This window comes from Cetorhinus maximus, chromosome 3, assembly GCF_964194155.1.
Source record: "Cetorhinus maximus chromosome 3, sCetMax3.hap1.1, whole genome shotgun sequence".
Classification (NCBI taxonomy): domain Eukaryota; kingdom Metazoa; phylum Chordata; class Chondrichthyes; order Lamniformes; family Cetorhinidae; genus Cetorhinus; species Cetorhinus maximus.
Window position 1 is genome coordinate 67,612,649 of NC_135881.1, and position 19,957 is coordinate 67,632,605.

General features: G+C 44.9%; 1 protein-coding gene across 1 annotated transcript in view; it reads right to left on the reverse strand.

Moving 5' to 3' along the window:
- Positions 1-19,957, reverse strand: part of dnah5l (dynein, axonemal, heavy chain 5 like) — a 465,990-nt gene that overhangs the window by 426,096 nt on the left and 19,937 nt on the right. The window contains exons 7-11 of the mRNA XM_078535621.1: positions 13,540-13,641; positions 10,350-10,536; positions 8,395-8,560; positions 390-483; positions 153-251 (exon numbers count right to left, since the gene is read on the reverse strand). Coding sequence (XP_078391747.1) covers positions 153-251; positions 390-483; positions 8,395-8,560; positions 10,350-10,536; positions 13,540-13,641 — 648 coding nt within the window. The remainder of the gene's footprint in view (positions 1-152; positions 252-389; positions 484-8,394; positions 8,561-10,349; positions 10,537-13,539; positions 13,642-19,957) is intronic.

Below are 19,957 nucleotides of genomic sequence, written 5' to 3' on the forward strand. Positions count from 1 at the left end.
GGCGGGTTTGGGACGATATGGCTTGAAAAGCCGCCATTGCAGCTGGCGCGTAAAGCGCTGTTTTTCCCGCACGCTACCGCACTTAGTGCAAATCTGAGCTCGCTCCGCCCTATGACTCTATGGAGTATAATTAATTAGAATTTTCAACTTACAGGTGTACACTTTACAAGAGGCCCAAAGAATTTGTCCAGTGTGTACAGATACTTTACATTATCTTTAGCTTCATTGGCTGCATCTGTAATATTGCCGTCCTAAGAAAAATGAAAATTAAAAATCACTACAAGGAACTGAAGTCTATAAGCAATACGTTGCTGAATAAAATATTCAATATTTACTGTATACATTTTCTTAAAAAGCTGTACAAACTCAGTTTGAAGAGTGAAAATTACCAGTTTTCTCCAGTGTTTCAATGTCCTGGACTTTGCAACTTGAAGAATGCCTACCACTCTTCTCACTTGATGGTTCTTAACCTGATCAAGAAGGCTAAAATAAGAAAAATAAAGTTGCTGAAAGACCCACAAATTCAAAGATCCAAGCAGAGATTTTCCAAAAAGGAATTTAGTGATATTAAGATCATGAATTTCCTATGGCTTCGCCAGTTTTCCATCTTAAATCTGGTGAAAACCACTGGTAAATGGCAGAGACTCAGTTGCATCCCAACATGGTAAGTGTGGAGTGTTCCAGGTAGCTGTTACACTGGAATTAAAACCTATGGATTTTCAGGGTCTAAGTTTTGGACAGATGATTGAAAGACAGAATATAACCATAGCATCTTAAGAAGGCACTCAGTACAACGCATATCTCCGCCACGCTTTGTTAACTCAACATTATTGCCATTACACAGCTCTTCCTTGAGGCTTTTCCCTACCTGGTTGATGTTCTGTAACTACAAAACTGAAAAAATAAATCTTTTTCTTAAGAGCTCCCATCTCACTGAGGAGGCTTTAGGCCAATCCACAGCCTGCTCTGAAAACCCTGTTGACATTTTAACAGTTGTGACAAGTTCTACAACAGCAGCGGAGGCAACCTGCAACATCCTAAAACAATCAACAGCATTCTAATTAAAGCAAATCACAACACTCTAAGAAAAAGTCAATTCAGTCAATCTCCCAATGTTAATGGATCCTTTAAAAAGATTCCACATGTAAGATTTTGATAATTCTACTACTTTTTAGGGCTTGTTGAGGGCTATAACATCTATGGATTTTACTCTTTAACCACATTTTGAATTAATTAGTTCCATTTGAATTTCTGTTAGTGAGATAGTGGGCAGTTTGAGAGAAGCTACTTAATTGTTTTATGACTTCAAGTTGCTTGAGAGTCTGGATTCAGCAGCTCCATGTTTCAAAGCTAACAGCAAAAGTTTTTGTGAAAACATTCAGAAATAGAGCAAGGTAAAGGGGAATGTGGGTACATTAAAAACTGGTGCAGACAAGCTGGTAACGGACAATAAGAAAATGGCAGCCTTACAAAATAAGCACTTTGCTTCTGTTTTCACAATGAAGGAAAAGGAAAACAAAATGTCAGTGCAACAAGTAGTGTTCCTCAAGTATTGCATTGGGGCCTCAGCATTTCACCATATATTAATGAGCTGGATGAAGAATTAGAGAGTTGTGCTTTCACATTTGTTGATGATATTGAGTTAGGAAGCACAATAATAGTGTAGATTGGAGAAGGTTATTACAAGGCGATATAGAATTAGTGAGTGGGGCAAAGTACAGCAGATGAAGTTAATTCAGGGAAGTATGAGGTCAGCCATTTAAGAGTGAAATTAGGAAGCACTTTTTCACACAAATGTTAGAAATTTGGAACTCCCTTCAGATAAAAAGCTGTGGATAATGAATCACTTGAAATTAACAAAATGGCAATTAACAGATTTTTGTTCGGTAAAGGTATTGAGGGATATGGAACAAAGTTGGATAAAAGGAGTGGAGGTACAGGTCAGTCTTGTACGAATTGAATGGTGGACAGACTTGAGGGGTTGAATGGCCTACTGCTGACCCTATGTATGGCTTTGGATGTTGGTTGCAAAACACTGGCCATGGTTTAAGCTGGGAGTAGATTTGGAAGAAAAAAAGCTTGAGAGAAATTAAGACAATTAATTAAATATATAAGAATTAAGTATAACTCCCAAGTTGGTAATAATAATTCTGATTAATTAGATACCTATAATATACTTGGGCCCCAGCTGTTCACAATATATATCAATGATTTGGACGTGGGGACCAAATGTAATATTTCCAAGCTCACAGATGACACAAAGCTAGATGGGAATGTGTGTTGTGTGGAAGATGCAAAGTGGCTTCAAGAGGATGTGGACAAGCTTTGTGAGTATGCAAGAACATGGCAGATGGAATATAATGCGGAAAAATGTTAAGTTATCCACTTTAGTAGGAGGAACAAATGTGCAGAGCATTTCATAAATGGTAAGAAAATAGAAAGTGTAGATGTATAAAATGACCTGGGTGTCCTCATCAATAAGTCATGGAGGGCTAACATGCAGGTGCAGCAAGCTATTAAGAAGGCTAATAGAATGTTAGCCTTTATTGCAAGAGGATTTGAGTACAGGAGTAGCAAAGTCTTGCTGCAACTGTATAGAACCTTGGTTAGACCACACCTGGAGTACAGTGTGTAGTTTCCACTTCCGTACATTGGGTTATATAATCTTATTCACTGTATTTGAACTGACACATATCACTTTATATTTCTCAATATTAAATCTCAAGAGAGTTTCTAGAGCTCTGCATATTAAACATACTCAATGGCTGAGCTTCCACAGCCCTCTGGGGTAGAGAATTCCCCTTGTTTTGAAAGTGTGTCCCCTGTTTCAACCTCCCCAACCACGGGAAACATCTTACTTGCATTTACCCTGTCTATCCCTTTAAGTATTTTTCAATGATATCACCTCTCATTCTTCAAAATTCTAGAGAATACAGGCCCAATTTCCCCTGGATAGGGAGTCTAGAACCAGGAGGCACAACTTCAAAATAAGGGGAAAGACACATAAGACCAAGATGAGGAGATTTTTTTTTTTACTCAGGGGGTTGTGAATCTGGAATTTTCTACCCCTGAGGGCTATGGAAGCTCAGATATTGAACATGTTTAAAGCAGAGATTGGCAGATTTCTAAATACCAACAATGTAAAAGGATATAGGGATAGTGTGGGAAAAAGCTATTGAAGTGAATGATCAGCCATGGTCATATTGAATGGCGGAGCAGGCTTGATGGGCTGAATGGCCTACTCCTGTTCCTAAGTTGCTATTATATCAAATTTGGGGATTACATGTAATAACTTCATTTATAACCAGTTATCCTGTCATGAAATCAAGTTGTAAAAAGAAAATACAGGAAAAGAAAAGGAACTAGAAATCTAGAAATTTATGTGGCTCTCTTTTTGGGCACGAAGGTTGCCATTCATACCTAGCTGTGCTAGTTCCAATCGAGGTGATTCACCCACCTCATCTGCAAGATTATGGCGCGTGGCCCAGTGGGTTCCACGTTATTTCTTTCTTCTTCACACTGCCAGCTGCCTCTGCACACAGCAGGGAGCCGAACAATGTTGTGCAGATACCACGCGGTGCAGCTAGCCTGCTCTTCTTAAAGGCAGGTTGCCCCTTTTAAAGGAAAGCTGCACTGAATAATATTTGTAGAATTTAAATGATGGAAAATTAAACACCAGGAAAGACATAGGGTTCTAAGATGATGGATGCAGTGGTGGAGACATGAGTGGTGAAGGTGGACAGGAGAGATGCCATGGTTCTGTGGAGGGCAGAAGGTCCTCAAAACCACCCTCAAAAGGAGTGGGAGCAGGTGGTGCGGGAGGTCAATTCCTGGCATCTGGAACCAGGAACCTGGCAGCAGCAACACAAGAAGTCTGATGACCTCACATGGGTGGTAAACATTAGTGAATGCACCTCCAAATGACAACTCCTACCCACCAAACCACCAACGTCTCACACTGCTCAATGGACCACACCCCCAGCACTCCCTGGCACTCAGAGCTCATATCTAACAACCAGATATTCCACCTCTCCCCTATACACCTACCAATGCTGCCAGCCTTACACCTACATACCTCCAGTTATTCAGATTGGCTGGGTGGTGAACAGTGAGGTTGAGCGTCTTGGGCTACAGGAAGATATAGACGGGATGGTCAAATGGGCAGATAAGTGGCAGATGGAATTTAACGCTGAAAAGTGTGAGGTGATACATTTTGGAAGAGTAATTTGACAAGGAAGTATTCAATGAACGGCATGACACTAGGAAGTTCTGAGGAACAAAGGGACCTAGGCGTGTGTGTCCATAGATCTCTGAAGGCAGAGGGGCATGTTAGTTGGGTGGTGAAAAAGGCATATGGGACACTTGCCTTTATCAATCGAGGCATAGATTACAAAAGTAGGGAGATCATGTTGGAGTTGTATAGAACCTTGGTGAGGCCACAGCTGGAGTACTGTGTGTAGTTCTGGTCGCCACATTATAGGAAGGATTTGATTTCACTAGAGGGGTGCAGAGGAGGTTCACCAGGATGTTGCCTGGGATGAAACATTTAAGTTATGAAGAGAGGTTGGATAGACTTGGGTTGTTTTTGTTGGAGCAGAGAAGACTGAGGGGCGACCTGATCGAGGTGTACAAAATTATGAGGGGCATGGACAGGGTGGATAGGGAGCAGCTGTTCCCCTTATTTGAAGGATCAGTCACAAGGGGACATAAGTTGAAGGTGAGGGGCAGGAGGTTTAGAGGGGATGTGAGGGAAAACGTTTTTACCCAGAGGGTGGTGACGGTCTGGAATGCACTGCCTGGGAGGGTGGAGGAGGCGGATTGCCTCATATCCTTTAAAAAGTACCTGGATGAGCACTAGGCATGTCATAACATTCAAGGCTATGGGCCAAGTGCTGGTAAATGGGATTAGGTAGGTAGGTCAGATGTTTCTCACGTGTCGGTGCAGACTCGATGGGCCGAAGGGCCTCTTCTGCACCCTGTGATTCAGTTATGGAAGGAAGATCACCCAAACAGTGCTGCACAATCACTGACATTCTGCTCTCCCTCTTGCAGAATGGCACACAACAGAATGGAGCACAGCAGATCTGGCAGGGGACAAGGTTATTTGTATTTCCCACAGAGGGGACAGTTTTCCACATTATGGTTGCAACGGATCCCATAGCATCCGATGCTGCTGAGAACATTGAGGATGAGGGTATGTTCCTGCCTTATTCCCCTTCTAAACTCACAATTCACTCTCATTCTACTATCTGGCATGATGTGAATGCTGAAGATGGTTTGTCCATGGATCTCTTCTCATTCCACCCACTTCCCCTCACCCCAACCTTCCCCTACTGATTTCCTGCTTTCAGACACCAAATAAATGTTGCCTACATAGCCACAGCAGCCAAAGGAAGAAGAGCGAGAGCAATAATAGAGCCTTAATAAAGAGGGCCTTTCACTTGATTACACACGCAGACAATAGCCTAGCTTTGGAGACAACTACAGATTTTGCATTAGCATGTGATGAGTCATCCAGGCATGAGTGTGCTTCAGCCAGGCCAGATAGAAAGGGTAGCTTGTTTGCCAGCTCACGTGACACTAACATTGCGGACATGTTCTGCTGCAGAGGACTCAAATGAACATAAGAATGTAAGCAATAGGAGCAGTAGCCTACACAACCCCTCAAGCCTGTTTCACCATTCAATATGATCATGGCTGATCTTCTGCCTCAACTCCTCCCCCTGCAACCAAAATAACTAACATCACACCTGCCTACTTTATACTCTATCTGCCACCTTGTTGTCCACTCACTTAACTTGCTTACATCTCTTTGCAGCCTGTTTGTGTCCTCTCCACAGCTTACATTCCTATCTAGCTTTGTATCATCAGCAAACTAGGACCATTATTCTCTGTCTCTTCAGCTACGTCACTAATATAGATTGTAAATAGCTGAGGCCCCAGCACTGATCCTTGTGGCATTCCACGAGTATAGTCTGCCAGCTTGAAAATGCCCCATTTATTCCTACTCTCTGCTTCCTGTCTGTTAACCTATGCTATTATATCACTCCCAACTCCATGAGCCCTTAACAAGTGGAGCTCTTCCAAACTCTTAAGAGAGGAAACAAGATTGGTGTCTGCATTTTCCATGACAGAAATTTTGATTAACAATTTTTGTGTTCCATTGAAATTGCAGAATTTTGGGTGTATTTGGGTTAGAAAATGGAATAATTATCTATAAGAAAGGGGCTGATAGGTCTCAAGACCAATAAAGTAACTTTAAGATAAAAGCAAAATACTGCAGATGCTGGAAATTTGAAACAAAAACAAAGATGCTGTCAGACCTGCTGAGTTTTTCCAGGTATTTTCGTTTTTGTTTCAATAAAGTAACTTGTCTGAACTAGAAAATAAAAGCAGGGTTGCAGAGGGAGTTATCTTTATGAAACTTCTCCTTGTTTATCTTCTTGATGGTGCACTGATTGTATGCAATGCCTGCTGGATCTTATAAAAGGTTTTTGAATCCACTAGTGAAAACAATCATTCTCTAAACAGTCATTTAAAAGCAAAAATGATAAACTACTGAGATAATAGGGACTTCATTGTTTTATTCAGGTAAATGAGCACAAATCTCTGGGATATCCATCAAGCAGTACAATATAACCTAAGCAGTTGTATTTCAGAGGTCAAATTCCCAAGGTCAGCAAGACTAGAACCACACGGAAAAAACAATGCAATTTTAATATTACTGCTACACTAAGCTGATGTTGCACAATAATGCAATATCAACTCATTTAAATATTCTTGTTGTGCTCTGGCACTTAGCCACATACTGGGAGTGCCACAGAGTGGATCTCAAGTACCAGCAGCTATCAAAAGGCTGCTGCTGAACTTAAATGCACTTCCACTTTTCCAGAAAAATGGTACAACTCTTCTAATGGATTGGGCATTTGGCAAAGATGGTTATAGGAACAAAATGTCACAATTGGAAGGAAAGGGCCATCCAAAAAGGAAAAAACAAATCTTGGGATAGACTTACCCTAAAGTATCCATTGCAAATGAAGTATGCTCAACAGTCCAGTAAAATTGTGAGAAGTGCACTTTCAGTAACAGCTTGTGCACAACTTGGGCTAATTTTGTCCAGTTGATGGGGGCTCTAATGAAGGGCCGAAAAGCCAGAGATAACCATGCCTCAGCTGATCATGGGCCCCCTGGTCACATTTTAGGCTCATTGTGCTACCTTGAAAAGATGGCATCCTGACTCCCAAGAGCTGCTGACCAATCAGAGGACTGGCAATTCTTTATCCCCAGTGGTACCATCAGGAGTTGCGACCATTGCTGAGACTGCAGTCAGCCGAGAGCACACAGTGATGGACACCTCCATCGGAACAAGGTGAGTGGAGTTTGGAGTCACCAGGGCCTCAGGCAGGCCCTGGCGAGTGGGACGGTGTTTGATGACTGCAATTGGAGTGTTGCCAAAGGGTAGCTATTCCACCCTGGGGGCCCCTCCATGGGTCACAGAGTGCCCCCTGTGGTATGTTCAGTAGGTCTCACGAAGAGGTTCTGAGTCTTATATGGTTGAACATTAAGGACTGGATTTTCCGGCCCCGTCATGGCAGGGTCTGCTTTGGGAGATTTAGCGGCTTAGCCGACTTTTAGTCGGACCAGACGATCCGGGCAACAGACAGGGCTGTAAAATCTGACCCAAAGTGTTTATTCATAACATATAACTATGTACAGACATGCAGGGCATAGCCCAAGTTAAGAGCTAACTTCATCCCTGCTTCTACAATTGACCCTGGTCTCGGGTGATGTGTCTCTCTACATCACATTGTGGGCAGTACTGTTTCCCAGTCCAACATTAACCCTTGCTATGCCAGATACCCTTATGCTACACCCCTCTACTCAAGACTTCAGTGAAGCCACCAGGGTTTACTAGGTGGTCCCCCCATGCAGCAGAGGGGCCACACACTACTGGTAAAATACCAACGGCAGCAGAAAGAGGCCCTTAATTGACCCCTTAAGTGGTCTCTGGGCAGGACAGCCGTCCTCCAATTTCCCCTCCACTGCTAAAATGCCATGGGTTGGAAAGGCGATGGGCATTCCACCTCCCACCTTCCTTTGTAATTTTCGGGGCCCCTCACACCCTCTGCCTCCCAGGCCATACCTAAAGGGCTGGTAAAATCCAGCCCTATGTAAGAAGGCTTCTATGTGATGGAGCTATGTTAATATATGTGCTCAGTGTGCAATGGACACAAAGTAGGCTTCAGGCCTATGGAATGTACAATTTCAGATGCATTCTTGTCTGCCCTTAGCTTTACACCTTTCAGTCCCATTCCTATTCAGATAGCAAGACGTAGGTTAAAACAGTTGGTAACCGTTAACTGAATAACAGAATCAACTGAAATGAAAATGTACCTATTAAACTTTGCCATTCTAGTCTTCCAGTGGTCCAGTTCTGCAGAGGGACCAATATCATCAGCTTCCTTTCTCATTTGTTCACTTTCAGCCAAGATTTGCTCAATTTGTTTAGTCCATGACATTAGCACTCCCTCAAGTTGCTCCACAAGTTCAGTATTAGTAGCTAGAAGCAATTTCAATTTAATTAAATTCATTTATTTCAGAATTTTAATATCAACACAAAATAATTAAAGACCTCTCAATTCAATTTTGAAACAACAGAGCTGCAACTGTTATGAATCTGAAATGGTTCCATTAACTATGCATTACATAAGAAACCATATTAAGTGTGAAAGCAAACAATACCACATAGGGATTAACTATGATCACATTTTACACTCTACATAATGGATACAATATTGATTTGTCACGGATGCTGTTATCCCACATGACTATAACAATATTTCTCCAAAAATAAAGGAAAATTGCCTGCTTGAAAGGGTACATTTCAATTTCTCAACAATTTCTCTTGTTGTTCTCTGCAGGCACTAAACATAAAACAACATTATCTTGTATAGTCTTGACCACTTATCTAAAATGAATTTATCCCAACATTCTGCTTATGCCGACACAAATATAAAGGCTCAGTCCCTTTACCATACCAAAAAAATGACCATTTAGGCTGATACCAACATAAACTCTAGCCCGCTTAGGCAGACAAATTTCTTGGACGCAAAAGACGGTTCCATAGAGCCAGAGGTCCTGGTGCTTAGGGAGCCAGTTAAGTTGAAATGTGACAGGAGGGGCCACTGCCGATCATGGTCAGCACATCTCATGCTGATCATTCTGTTTAAGAGCATTGGAAAATTGTCAGGAAGGGCCTGAATTGGCACAGCAGGCAAGAGAGCATGCCCCCAGGTTTTTGGATGCCATGCTGGAGTTGCTGGTGTTGCAGATGGTCTGGAGAAAAGCGTTTCTCTTCCCTTGGGGCCAGAGGACCCTCCAGACACATGCGCAGAAAGCATTAGGAGTAGGTGGATATAAAATGGCAGGTGGTGCATCAGATCAGCATTATGTGCTAGCTGACATCACAATTTGCATGTTCTGCATACTTTTGATGCACATATAGAATACCTACATTATCAATTTTCCACATAGCCGGGTAGATGCCAGTGTTGTAGCTGTACTGGAACAGCTTGGCTAGAGGCAGGGCAAGTTCTGGAGCACAAGTCTTCAGTACTAATGCCAGAATATTGTCAGGGCCCAAGCCTTTGCACTATCCAGTGCCTCCAGCCATTTCTTGATATCACGTGGAGTGAATTGAATTAGCTGAAGACTGGCTTCTGTGATGCTGGGGACCTCCAGATGCTGGGGATCATCCACTCGGCACTTCTAGCTGAAGATTGTAGCAAATGCTTCAGCCTTATTTTTGCACTGATGTGCTGGGCTCCCTCATCATTGAGGATCAGGATATTTGAGTAGCCTCCTCCTCCAGTGAGTTGTTTAATTGTGACAGAGGGGACATGTTTTATTAATTTTTTCTGTTCTTTAATAATGTTTTCAATATATTCTTCATCTCCTTGACGCAGCTCTGTGCCTCAGGGAGATTATTCGGCATTCTTTCGCACACATTGCGCAAAGTTCACGCTTGGCTGGCTCACAGGACCTCCCCCTGCCCGCACAGGCAGCGCTCAGCACTGCTGCTCGCGTATCACGCTAGGCGGGCTTTAATTAGCCCGCCCGCATAAAATTGTGGAGCGCTGCCAATCACAGGCAGCGGGCAGCTCCCTGACTGCCCCCACTCGCCTCCGCTGATCCCGCATGCCAAGGGCAAAATTCTGCCCATATATATACATATGTACACACACTCTCATATTACGTTACATTAAACTGTCTTAAATTATAAAGAAAGAAATCAGCGTAGAGTTGGAAGCTGAAAACTAAAACAGTATTAAGTAAAACATATTTGATACCTGCAATCAAATAGTCTGAGGGGCCATGCAGATCATCAAGGCTGTAGCCTGTAACTGCCTCCTCAAGAATTACCTGACGCTCCATATTTTTCCTGGCAGAAGACAAATTGCTGACAAATTTGTCTAAGGACTCAAGAAACTCCTGAATCTGGGCATTCTTTAGTCCATCTTTAATAGATCCCCAATTCTGTTCATTTGTAGGGAAATAACAAAAAAGTTAATACTATTAATAATTCATTTAATACCATTTAAAATATTAAACAAATTGTTGTATTAAAGCATTTCATTGTTATGGCGTTGCTGTATTTTAGCTAAAATAAAATTTCTATCTGCATTGCTGTTATAGAATTGACTTTAAAATCTCCTAGACTCAGATATTTACAGCACAGCAGGAGACCATTCAGCCCATCATGTCCACGTCGGTCAACAAAGATCTGACAACATTAATCCCATTTTCCAGTGCTTGGCCCATAGCCCTGGAGGCTATGGCAATACAAGTGAATATCTAAATACTTCTTAAATTTTACGAGAGTTTCTGACTCAGCCACCTTTTCAGGCAGTGAGTTCCAGATTCCCGCCACCCTCTGGGTGAAAATATTTCTCCTCAACTCCCCTCTTAGCCTTCTACCTCTTAACTTAAATCTATGCCCCCGGTTATTAGCCCCTCTACTAATGGAAAAGTGCCTTCCTATCCACCTTATCTATGCCCCTTATAATCTTATACATCTCTATCAGGTCCCCTCTCAACCTTCACTGCTCCAAGGAAAACAATCCCAGCCTATCCAATCTTTCCCCATAACACAGACCCTCCAGCCAAGGCAGCATCCTAGTAAAACTCCTCTGCACCCTCTCCAGTGCAATCACATCCTTCCTATAATGTGATGAACAGAACTGCACGCAGTACTCCAGTTGGCCTAACCAGCATTTTATACAGTTCCTGAATAACTTCCTGCTCTTGTATTCTGTGCCTCAGCTAATAAAGGCAAGTATCCCATATGCCTTCTCAACCACCTTATCTACCTGCCCTGCTACCCTCAGGGATCTATGGAATTGCACACCAATGTTCCTCTGATCTTCAGTACTTTCCAGGGTCCTACTCTTCATAGTGCAATGCCTTCCCTTGTTAGCCCTACCCAAGTGCATTACCTCACACTTTTCTGGGTTGAATTCCATTTGCCACTGCTCTGCCCGCCTGACCAGTCCATTGATATCCTCCTGCAGCTTATGGGTATCCTCCTCACTATTTACCACCCTACCAATTTTCGTGTCATCCGCAAACTTCTTGATCAAACTCCTTACATTTAAGTCCAAATCATTTATGCACACCACAAATAGGAAGGGCCCCAGCACTGAGCCCACTGGAAACAGACTTCCAGTCACAGAAATATCCCGCTACCATCACCCTCTACTTCCTGCCTCTCAGCCAATTTTCGACCCAACGTGCCACTTTGCCTTGGATCCCATGGACTCTTACTTTCTTGAACAGTCTGCCATGGAGGACCTTATCAAAAGCCTTGCTAAAGTCCATGTAGACCACATCAAATGCATTACCCTCATCAACACTCCTGGTTACCTCCTTAAAAAACTTAGTCAAATTTGTCAAACACGGCCTTCCCTTGACAAATCCATGCCGACTAGCCCTGATTAATCCGTGTCTCTCCAAGTGCAGATATATTCTGTCCTTCAAAATTCTTTCTAGTAACTTCCCCACCACCAAGGTTTTTTTCAATAATGGGACAACGTTAGCAGTCCTCCAATCCTCTGTGGCCAGAGAGGATTTGAAAATTACTGCCAGGGCCCCGATACCTCTTCCCTTGCCTCTCTCAACAGCCTGGGATATATCTCATCCGGGCCTGTGGATTTATCCACTTTTAAGGCTGCTAAGCCCACTAGTACCTCCTCTCTCTCTATGTCAATTTCCTCTAATATTTCACAGTCCTCCACTCTGATGTCTATACCTGCATTGTCCTTTTCCATTTTCAAGGCCAATGCAAAGTATTCATTGAGGACATACCCACGCCTTCCAGGTCCACACACAGATTACCTCTATGATCCCTAATTGGTCCTACCCTTTCCCTAGTCATTCAAAACCAAGCTAATTACAGCCCTACCAGCCTACCCTCAATCATCAGTATAGGTATGGAAGGAATCATCAGCAGTACTATCCAGTGGCATGTATCCGCCATTAATCATACTCATTTTGGATTCTGCCAAGAGCAGTCAGCGCCAGATGCCATTGCAACCTTTCTATAAACATGGACAAAAGAGCTGAATTTCAAAGGTGAGGTGAAAATCACCGCCCTTGACATCAAGGTAACATCTGACTGAATGTAGAACAAAGGAGCCCCAGTGAAACTGAAGTTAAAGAGGATCCGTGGGAAAACTCTCTGGTGGTTGGAATCTTGTCTAGCAGAAAGGAAGATAACTATCATTGTTGAAGGCCAATCATCTCAACCCCAGGACATGGTTGAGGAATTCTGCCCTGAGGGACTCCCAAGCTCAACTATCTTCAACTGCTTCATCTTATGTCAGTTTATCTCCATCATGAGATCAGAAGTTGGATTGTTTGCTGATGTTTGCACAACGTTCAGCCCCATTTGCAATTCCTCAGTTAATGAAGCAGTTTATACCTGAGTGCAGTAAAACCAGGGCAATATGGTGCCCACCGCTTTTACAAACCTGTCACATATCTAACCTATATGAAGTTAAATCTGTGTTTTTGTGCACCTTGCAATAAGCTCCAATCTACAGTGAAGACACAAAAACTCATGTTTACTGAACATTAACACACTTACATTTGGAAATTACCATAGACAATGTTAACTGTTAAATCCTCATTATATTTGTGTAGCAAGCTTCTATCCACTATTTTAGCAGAGGATGTAAGAAACATTACCCCAACAAAGTCATCCAGTTTTTGGTTCATTTTCTGTGCCCACAGCAGATGCCATTGCAATGCACTACAAGTTGTTGCTGGCAATCAAGTTGAAAGATTGGTAATAAATTAATGTTTTATTTAACATACATAAATTTGCATTTTAATAGACTCCATAAATTACGAGCACCAATCTGCCTCATTTACTTTTTCCTCCACACAAAGAGGAAGATTAACAAAAAGTTACAATTTGGGTCATTCTAGAAAAAAAATCTGTGACCATAGCTGCCATGGATTTCACTTAGGGGAGGTTACCTCTTGAGATCGCAGTGCCGGTACCATTATATTGGCAAGAAGTTTCTCCAGCCCTTGAAGTAGGTTCCCTTCAGAGCAATTAAGCATGCCAAAATTTACCTCCTGAAGAGAAAAAAAGGCTTTTAAGTATATATATATATAGTATTATAAACATTATTGATGGTGAACTATTTGTATAAATACTAGCTTCATAAATTAATGACAAACTGAAATTTTAACTGAAACTACCTAACAATAATTCTCAGAACCGGTACCACATGAATTGGTTGAACCAACTCAGCAGTAAAGACAATTGTCCAAAAGGTTGAGAAAGTAAGATCAACACATTAAGCAATCTCTTCTCTTTTGAAATGTGATGGCCTTTATATTTTCTGCATTCTTTATTTTTATTTTAAAAATGGCAATGTCTGAAAAGTCAAGATAGCTTAGTTCCTTCTGCAAAAATCACTACAGTAGAATCCTGTTCTGGTGAACAACTTGGCCAGTAACTCAAATGATCTCCACAATCAACTGGTGTCTAATGAGCAGTGTTGCTGTATGCTGCGTGATTGTTTAAATAGCTGATTGATCAGCTTCTCAGACTCTCTATTAGTACACTGCGCAAAATCTTCATGCTCTTAATGTAAATCTTTTTGTTTTATTCATTTGCAGGTCAACAGCAGTTCAAAGAACTCTGCTTAGTTCTGATTGTTGCTTTAGAACGAATAAAACAATAAAACTAGTGTTGAGTACTAGCATTCTGAATGGATTCTACTGTACTCATTCACTGACTCAATTGAAGTAGAATTGTTAGAAACAAAGACAAAGTCAAAAAGAAAGCAATCCAATTCCTGTTTCTGACTATAATGTACCTCCAGTGGGATGAGAATTCAAAAAGTATTTATTTTTGGTCATTATCATTTTTTCTTATTTTACAACGTGTGAGATCTTGGGGCTGTCTCCACTCCAAACCAGTGAGGTTTCAGCTTATCTCACAACTTATCCAGTACATGCCCTGGATTTCCATGTCTGTTCCTGTTATGTCAAACCACACTTAACAAAGATACTTGCTATGTTCTGGCATACATAGTACTCAAGTATAGATTCTAACTTTCATTTTTTCAAAAAATACTCTGTTTAATGCTTAATTTATTATGGCTAGGAAGCATTGAAAAAATATTAATGAGGGAAAGTAAGCATGGCCTCTTTCCTTGATAACCTTTTAAGTACCTGCACAAAGTCCATATTATTCAAAAAGGTTAGTTTGAGCTTCCTCAATAATACCTGTCCTATGTTCCCATCAGTTTTCATGAACAGACTTAATCTTTTATAGGCCAAAATCCATGTCTATGTTCTCGAAAGGGGTATGGGTTTGCAGAATCCAGGGGCAGAGTTTTCTGCTTGTCGGGCAGGCGGTGCGGGAGCGGGAGCGGGAGCGGGTGGGGGCAGGCGTGGACCTGAATGCCGCACGCAATCAGGTCCACGCCGCCATTTTACATGGGCAGGCCAATTAAGGCCTGCCCAGCGTGAAACACGGCTCCCAAGGACAGAGAATGTGGGTGGGCGGCAGTGGGACTGCAATGACCACAGGGTCCAATGGCGACCCGGCGGCCTGTTTTAAAAAGCTGTTGCAACCTTTCAAAGGCTATGAATCATGGCCAGTGGAACGGCTCCCCAGAGCGCTGCTGCTGAGCAGGCCAGGCAGGAGGGTAGGGCAGGGGGGCACAGCGCCTCTCATTTTTCTGATGATTGCCTTGCTGCCCTCCTCGAGGAGGTCCTCATACCCCACGACGGGAGGAGGAGCCCTCCCCCACATGACCAAATGTGCCTGGGAGGAGGTAGCAGAGGTGGTGAGCTCCCGTCACGTGGTGCGGTGCACCTGGATCCAGTGTCACAAGCGCTTTAATGACCTGTTGCGCTCAGGAAGGGTGAGTACCATGTTGGCATTGGTCACTTAACCCAGGAAGTAGACTTTCCCCCTGGCGCTGCCTCCCCCCAGGCCTGAGTGTAGTGACTGCATTGATTCATTGACGGCCTGTGTCCTTCGCTGGGTGGGCCAGCAGATGTTGCCCGTGCCAAGGTCACCCTGAGAGGGTGGTGAAGAGATGGGTTCTGCACCCACAGCATGTGGTACGCTGAGACCCACATTACTGTTTTGGGGGCAACCTGGAGGAGCCACACCTAGGCGCAGTGCTGGAACTCCAGGACATGTCAAAGTCAGGGTGATGACATGCTGGGAGGGGAACTTCAAGGTGGCGTGGCACCGATTGATCTGCTGTCCTCTGCACTCCACGTGCTTGTATCTCCTTGCTATGGAAGGTTAGACTGGGTGGTGCCTAATGTGATGTAAGCAGCATTTGGCCAAGGGGGTGGGGGGGGTTTGGAGGGACAGGCCTAGCATCTTTGTGTGAGTGTTCAGCAGCAGCGGGGTAAGGAGGCACTGGAGCCCTGCAATGTCCCACTCTGGTTGGGGTGGGCCATCCGTGAAGAAAATCCAGGTACGAGTAGCACTAATCAATGCTCTTCTCTCCTTTTCAGGAGAAGAATGCACATGATGCAGACGAGCGGATGAGGACTGGCGGAGGGCCAGCCCAGTTGGCGATTCTCAGCCGCTTCGAGCAAGAGGCCCTAGATTTGGAGAGGCTCCATGCGCCCAGGTCCACTGGTGTCGGTGAGGCTGGGATGCCATAGGCAGGCATGTTTACCCAGCAGTGAGGTCACCATTGTTCTCCCAACAGCCAGGGCAGTGCTGAATGTTCAGTGATTGAAATTTGCAACATGGCTTGACCATTGCTTATGGAAGGATGAGCGCATAATGATCCGGAGGACAGGGATACACATTGACATTGTCTCCATGTTAACTAATCAAATGTCCTTGTTCTTCCTTTCAGCATCAGCAGAGCAGGGCCGGGAGGAGGAGCAGCACAGGCCCCCTCTCACACCTGAGGGGCCAGAAGTCTCACCTGCGTCACACCATCTCTGCCAGGCAGGCACCAGCACAGATACTAGCACCTCGGTGGGAATTAGAACATCAGTTAGTGCCCCAGGGAACAGCGGTGAGGGAACTTCACAGTCACTGGAGGAGCTGGCAGAGACAGAGAGTGCCCATGGGGCCAGCAGTTAGAGGACTGCAGGGGACCAGGCACATGCTCAGTCAGTGCCTGATGATGTGCCTCTGGAGTCGTCCGTGATGCAGCAAATGCAGGAAACTCAGCAGGATGTGCGGGAACATCTGTCGGAGCTACATGAGGCTATGCTTGGCTTGGTGTCCGTGGTACAGGAATCTACGTGGACCATCAGTGATGCAATGAGCCTCATGGCTGAGCACCATGCGTCCTCCATGGAGAGAGTGGCGACTCTCATGAAGAGGCTCCTCCAGGAGACCAATCAGGGCTTCCCGGGGATGCACTCAGACCAGCAAGCCCTCACATCGGCATTGACCTCAGCTGGTCAGTGCCAGTGTGGGAGTTGGTCTGGGCACCAAGTTTCCCAGCAGGGAGGTCCGAAGCGACCTCACAGTGGTGCAGCAACTGCCTGTCGTCTCTGTGGGCTCCTCTCAGGATGCTCCGGATGAGGGCGGCAGCTCCTCCACCCCTCTGTCAGTGACCGCTGCATCCAATGAGGCTGCGACAACTGGGGCCAGCACAGGGTCCACAGGCCTGAGGACGACCGCCAAGGTCATCGAGGCCAACAGGACAGCAGAGTGAGCAGGCTGTCTCAGAAATCACTCCTAGTGATGGGGCAGCACCAAGACGTAGCACCCGAAAACGTAAACATAAGGCACCTTAAGCACACCACGGGTTTATCACTGGTGCTTTTGTGTTGGCCCGCAATGAGGTCTTTATGAGTTGGTGTGATGTTTAACACCTTTGTCATTTTGTTTTCTTAAGTTCCTTTTGTTGTAATATTAAATTCAGACATGTCACCATGGCTGAGGCTGCCTCTTTTCTTCTACAGGTGGATGGTTACCAATAATGTTATGAGTGACTTGTGGGACATTCAGCTTTATTATCAAGACCCTTTGTTAATGTTCCTATCCAGGCAGATTTTGCACTTAGGTATCAAGTATGGAGCCTGCAGCCCAGGCTTGTCCTGGAGGTCCATGTGTGGTGTACTAGCTGAAGGTTCGTTCGATTAAAGCCTCCCAGGTGTCCCTGCATCCCTGGAGTATGCCCAGGTCAATGTCTACCCCCTCAGCATTTCCCTGTGCGTGCTCATCCTCGGACTCACTGCTGGACTCATCGTGTGCAGCCGCAGCCACTCCATCTACATCTTTGTTGTTCACAGGGTCTTCCTTTTCCAGCGCAAGATTGTGGAGAGCGCAGCATGCAACCGACACACGATCTGGGGAATACTGGAGTGTGCCCCCTGAGCGGTCCAGGCATCAGAAGCGCATTTTGAGAAGACCAATGGCTCTCTCCACCGCAGCCCTTGTGGAGGCGTTGCTGCTATTGTACTGCTGCTCGGCTTCTGTTCTTGGATGGCGGCAAGGCGTCATGAGCCACCTTCTGAGGGGATAGTCCTTGTCACCTCATCCAGCCAGGCTGGGGCACTGAAGAGCCCCGGCACCTGGGAGTGTCTGAGGATGTAGGCGTCATGGGAGCTGCCTGGGTACCTTGCACAGGCTTGTGGAATCAGCATCCTGTGATCACACACTATCTGCACGTTCATGGAGTGGAAGCCCTTCCTGTTGATGAAGGCACCGGGCCCACCCACTGGCACCTTGATGGCCACATGTGTGCAGTCTATTGCACCCTAGACGCAGGGCAAGCCAGCAATGGCCATGAAGCCTCTGGCTCGCTGTTTCTGGCTGGCTTGGTCCCAACGATAGCGGATGAAGGACAATGCACGCCTGAACAGAGGATCTGTAACCTGCTTGACACAAGTGTGGACAGCAGTCAGGAGTGAGAGAATAGAGACAGTCAGTGGGCTCACAGTCAGGACTGAGAGAGTATGGACAGTCCTTAGGCTCTGTGGACCTCACAATCAGGAGTGAGGGGGTAGAGACAGTTATGTGGTGCAGCGGGCCATGCTACAGAGCTATGCATGGGAGGGGCAAGGAACTATGCGCTCATTTGGGATAACGCACAGCTTGGTGTGCAGGGCGTTTTCACAGTTGGTGTCCATTGGCATGTCTGGCTCTGCACTGGTCTGGAGGTGGGGTGGTAATGGTTATGGGAGGCATCTGCAGCCTGTATTTGGGGAAAACGTAATAAAGGGTGAGGGTATTGGAAGCTTTCTTGGGGTGAGGGTGTGGTCTCTTCTGAAGCTGACCATGCACACAGCCTCTAGGTGGGGAGGGATGAGGTCTACATGGGGCATTGGCATATCAAAAGCGATGGGCTCATGGTGGGGGGGAGTTGGAATGTTAACCACAACAACAGTCAGATCCAGTATTACTGAGGGAGGCTGGAGAATAACAAGAGGGTGCTCTATCTGCACATAGTGATATTCCAGGTAAATTGGGGGGGACCCGAACAGTAACAGAGGGAGTGTCGAAGCTGGTCTTGAAATAATAGTGAAGAATCACCAGCTTGCGCACACGAAGTAATGATGCAGTTTAAAATCGAAACTAGAAACACAGCTGCAATGGAGGGGTCAGAAGCAGTGTGGGAGGAGCACACTGCTGGACTAGGGGGCCCTTTCAGGGGCCGCCCTCTAACTTGTTGGAGCCACAAGAGCTGAGAGAATGCAGGAAGACTTCCTTGAGAAAGTTGCCAAGAACACGTGTAATAACAGGGAAATGCAAAAGTCGCTGGCTTCATATAAAAGTCACTCCATTTCCACATTAACACACAGGAATGTGAAATTTGGGAATGTAGGCAACCGTCAAGGAGGCTCAGCTGCTGCATATATGGCATCCCAACAATGAAAGACTTTCATGTGATTTCCACATTGGCATGCATGATGAGCCAGAGGGCATCTAGTAATAAATCATGAGCAAATTCTTGTTAATCAGTATGCCACATCTGAGATTGGAGCAGTGAGTTAGGTCATTACAACCTTCTCCAACCTCTGTGTGATTGAGATGTAAAGTCTCAGGGATGGCATCTTAGTCACCTCAATGTGCCTGATTGCGCCTCAGATACAAGGCTGCATACACGACAAGGCTAATAGGGCAGAAGGCACTTGAGACCATTACAATGGCTTTTGGTTCAAAATTGAGAGCTTCACTTTTTTTACCTGAAATTCATTAATGTCTTGAGTCTACCATTTCACAGAGAGGACAAAACAATAATGGAGCCTGAGTTCAATGCTGCCTTCTTGAGGGTTATAATAGAATGGAGGAGAAGAAGAAGGGACAAGCATCACCTAGCGCAGCTTAGGGAGGAGGCCCTGCCTGGGGCCCAGGGTTCAGGGGAGCCCCAGCAACAACATGAGGATCAGGAGGATAGACCCAGATCACAGAGGCGACTTGGAGACCAAGGGTCTACCGAAG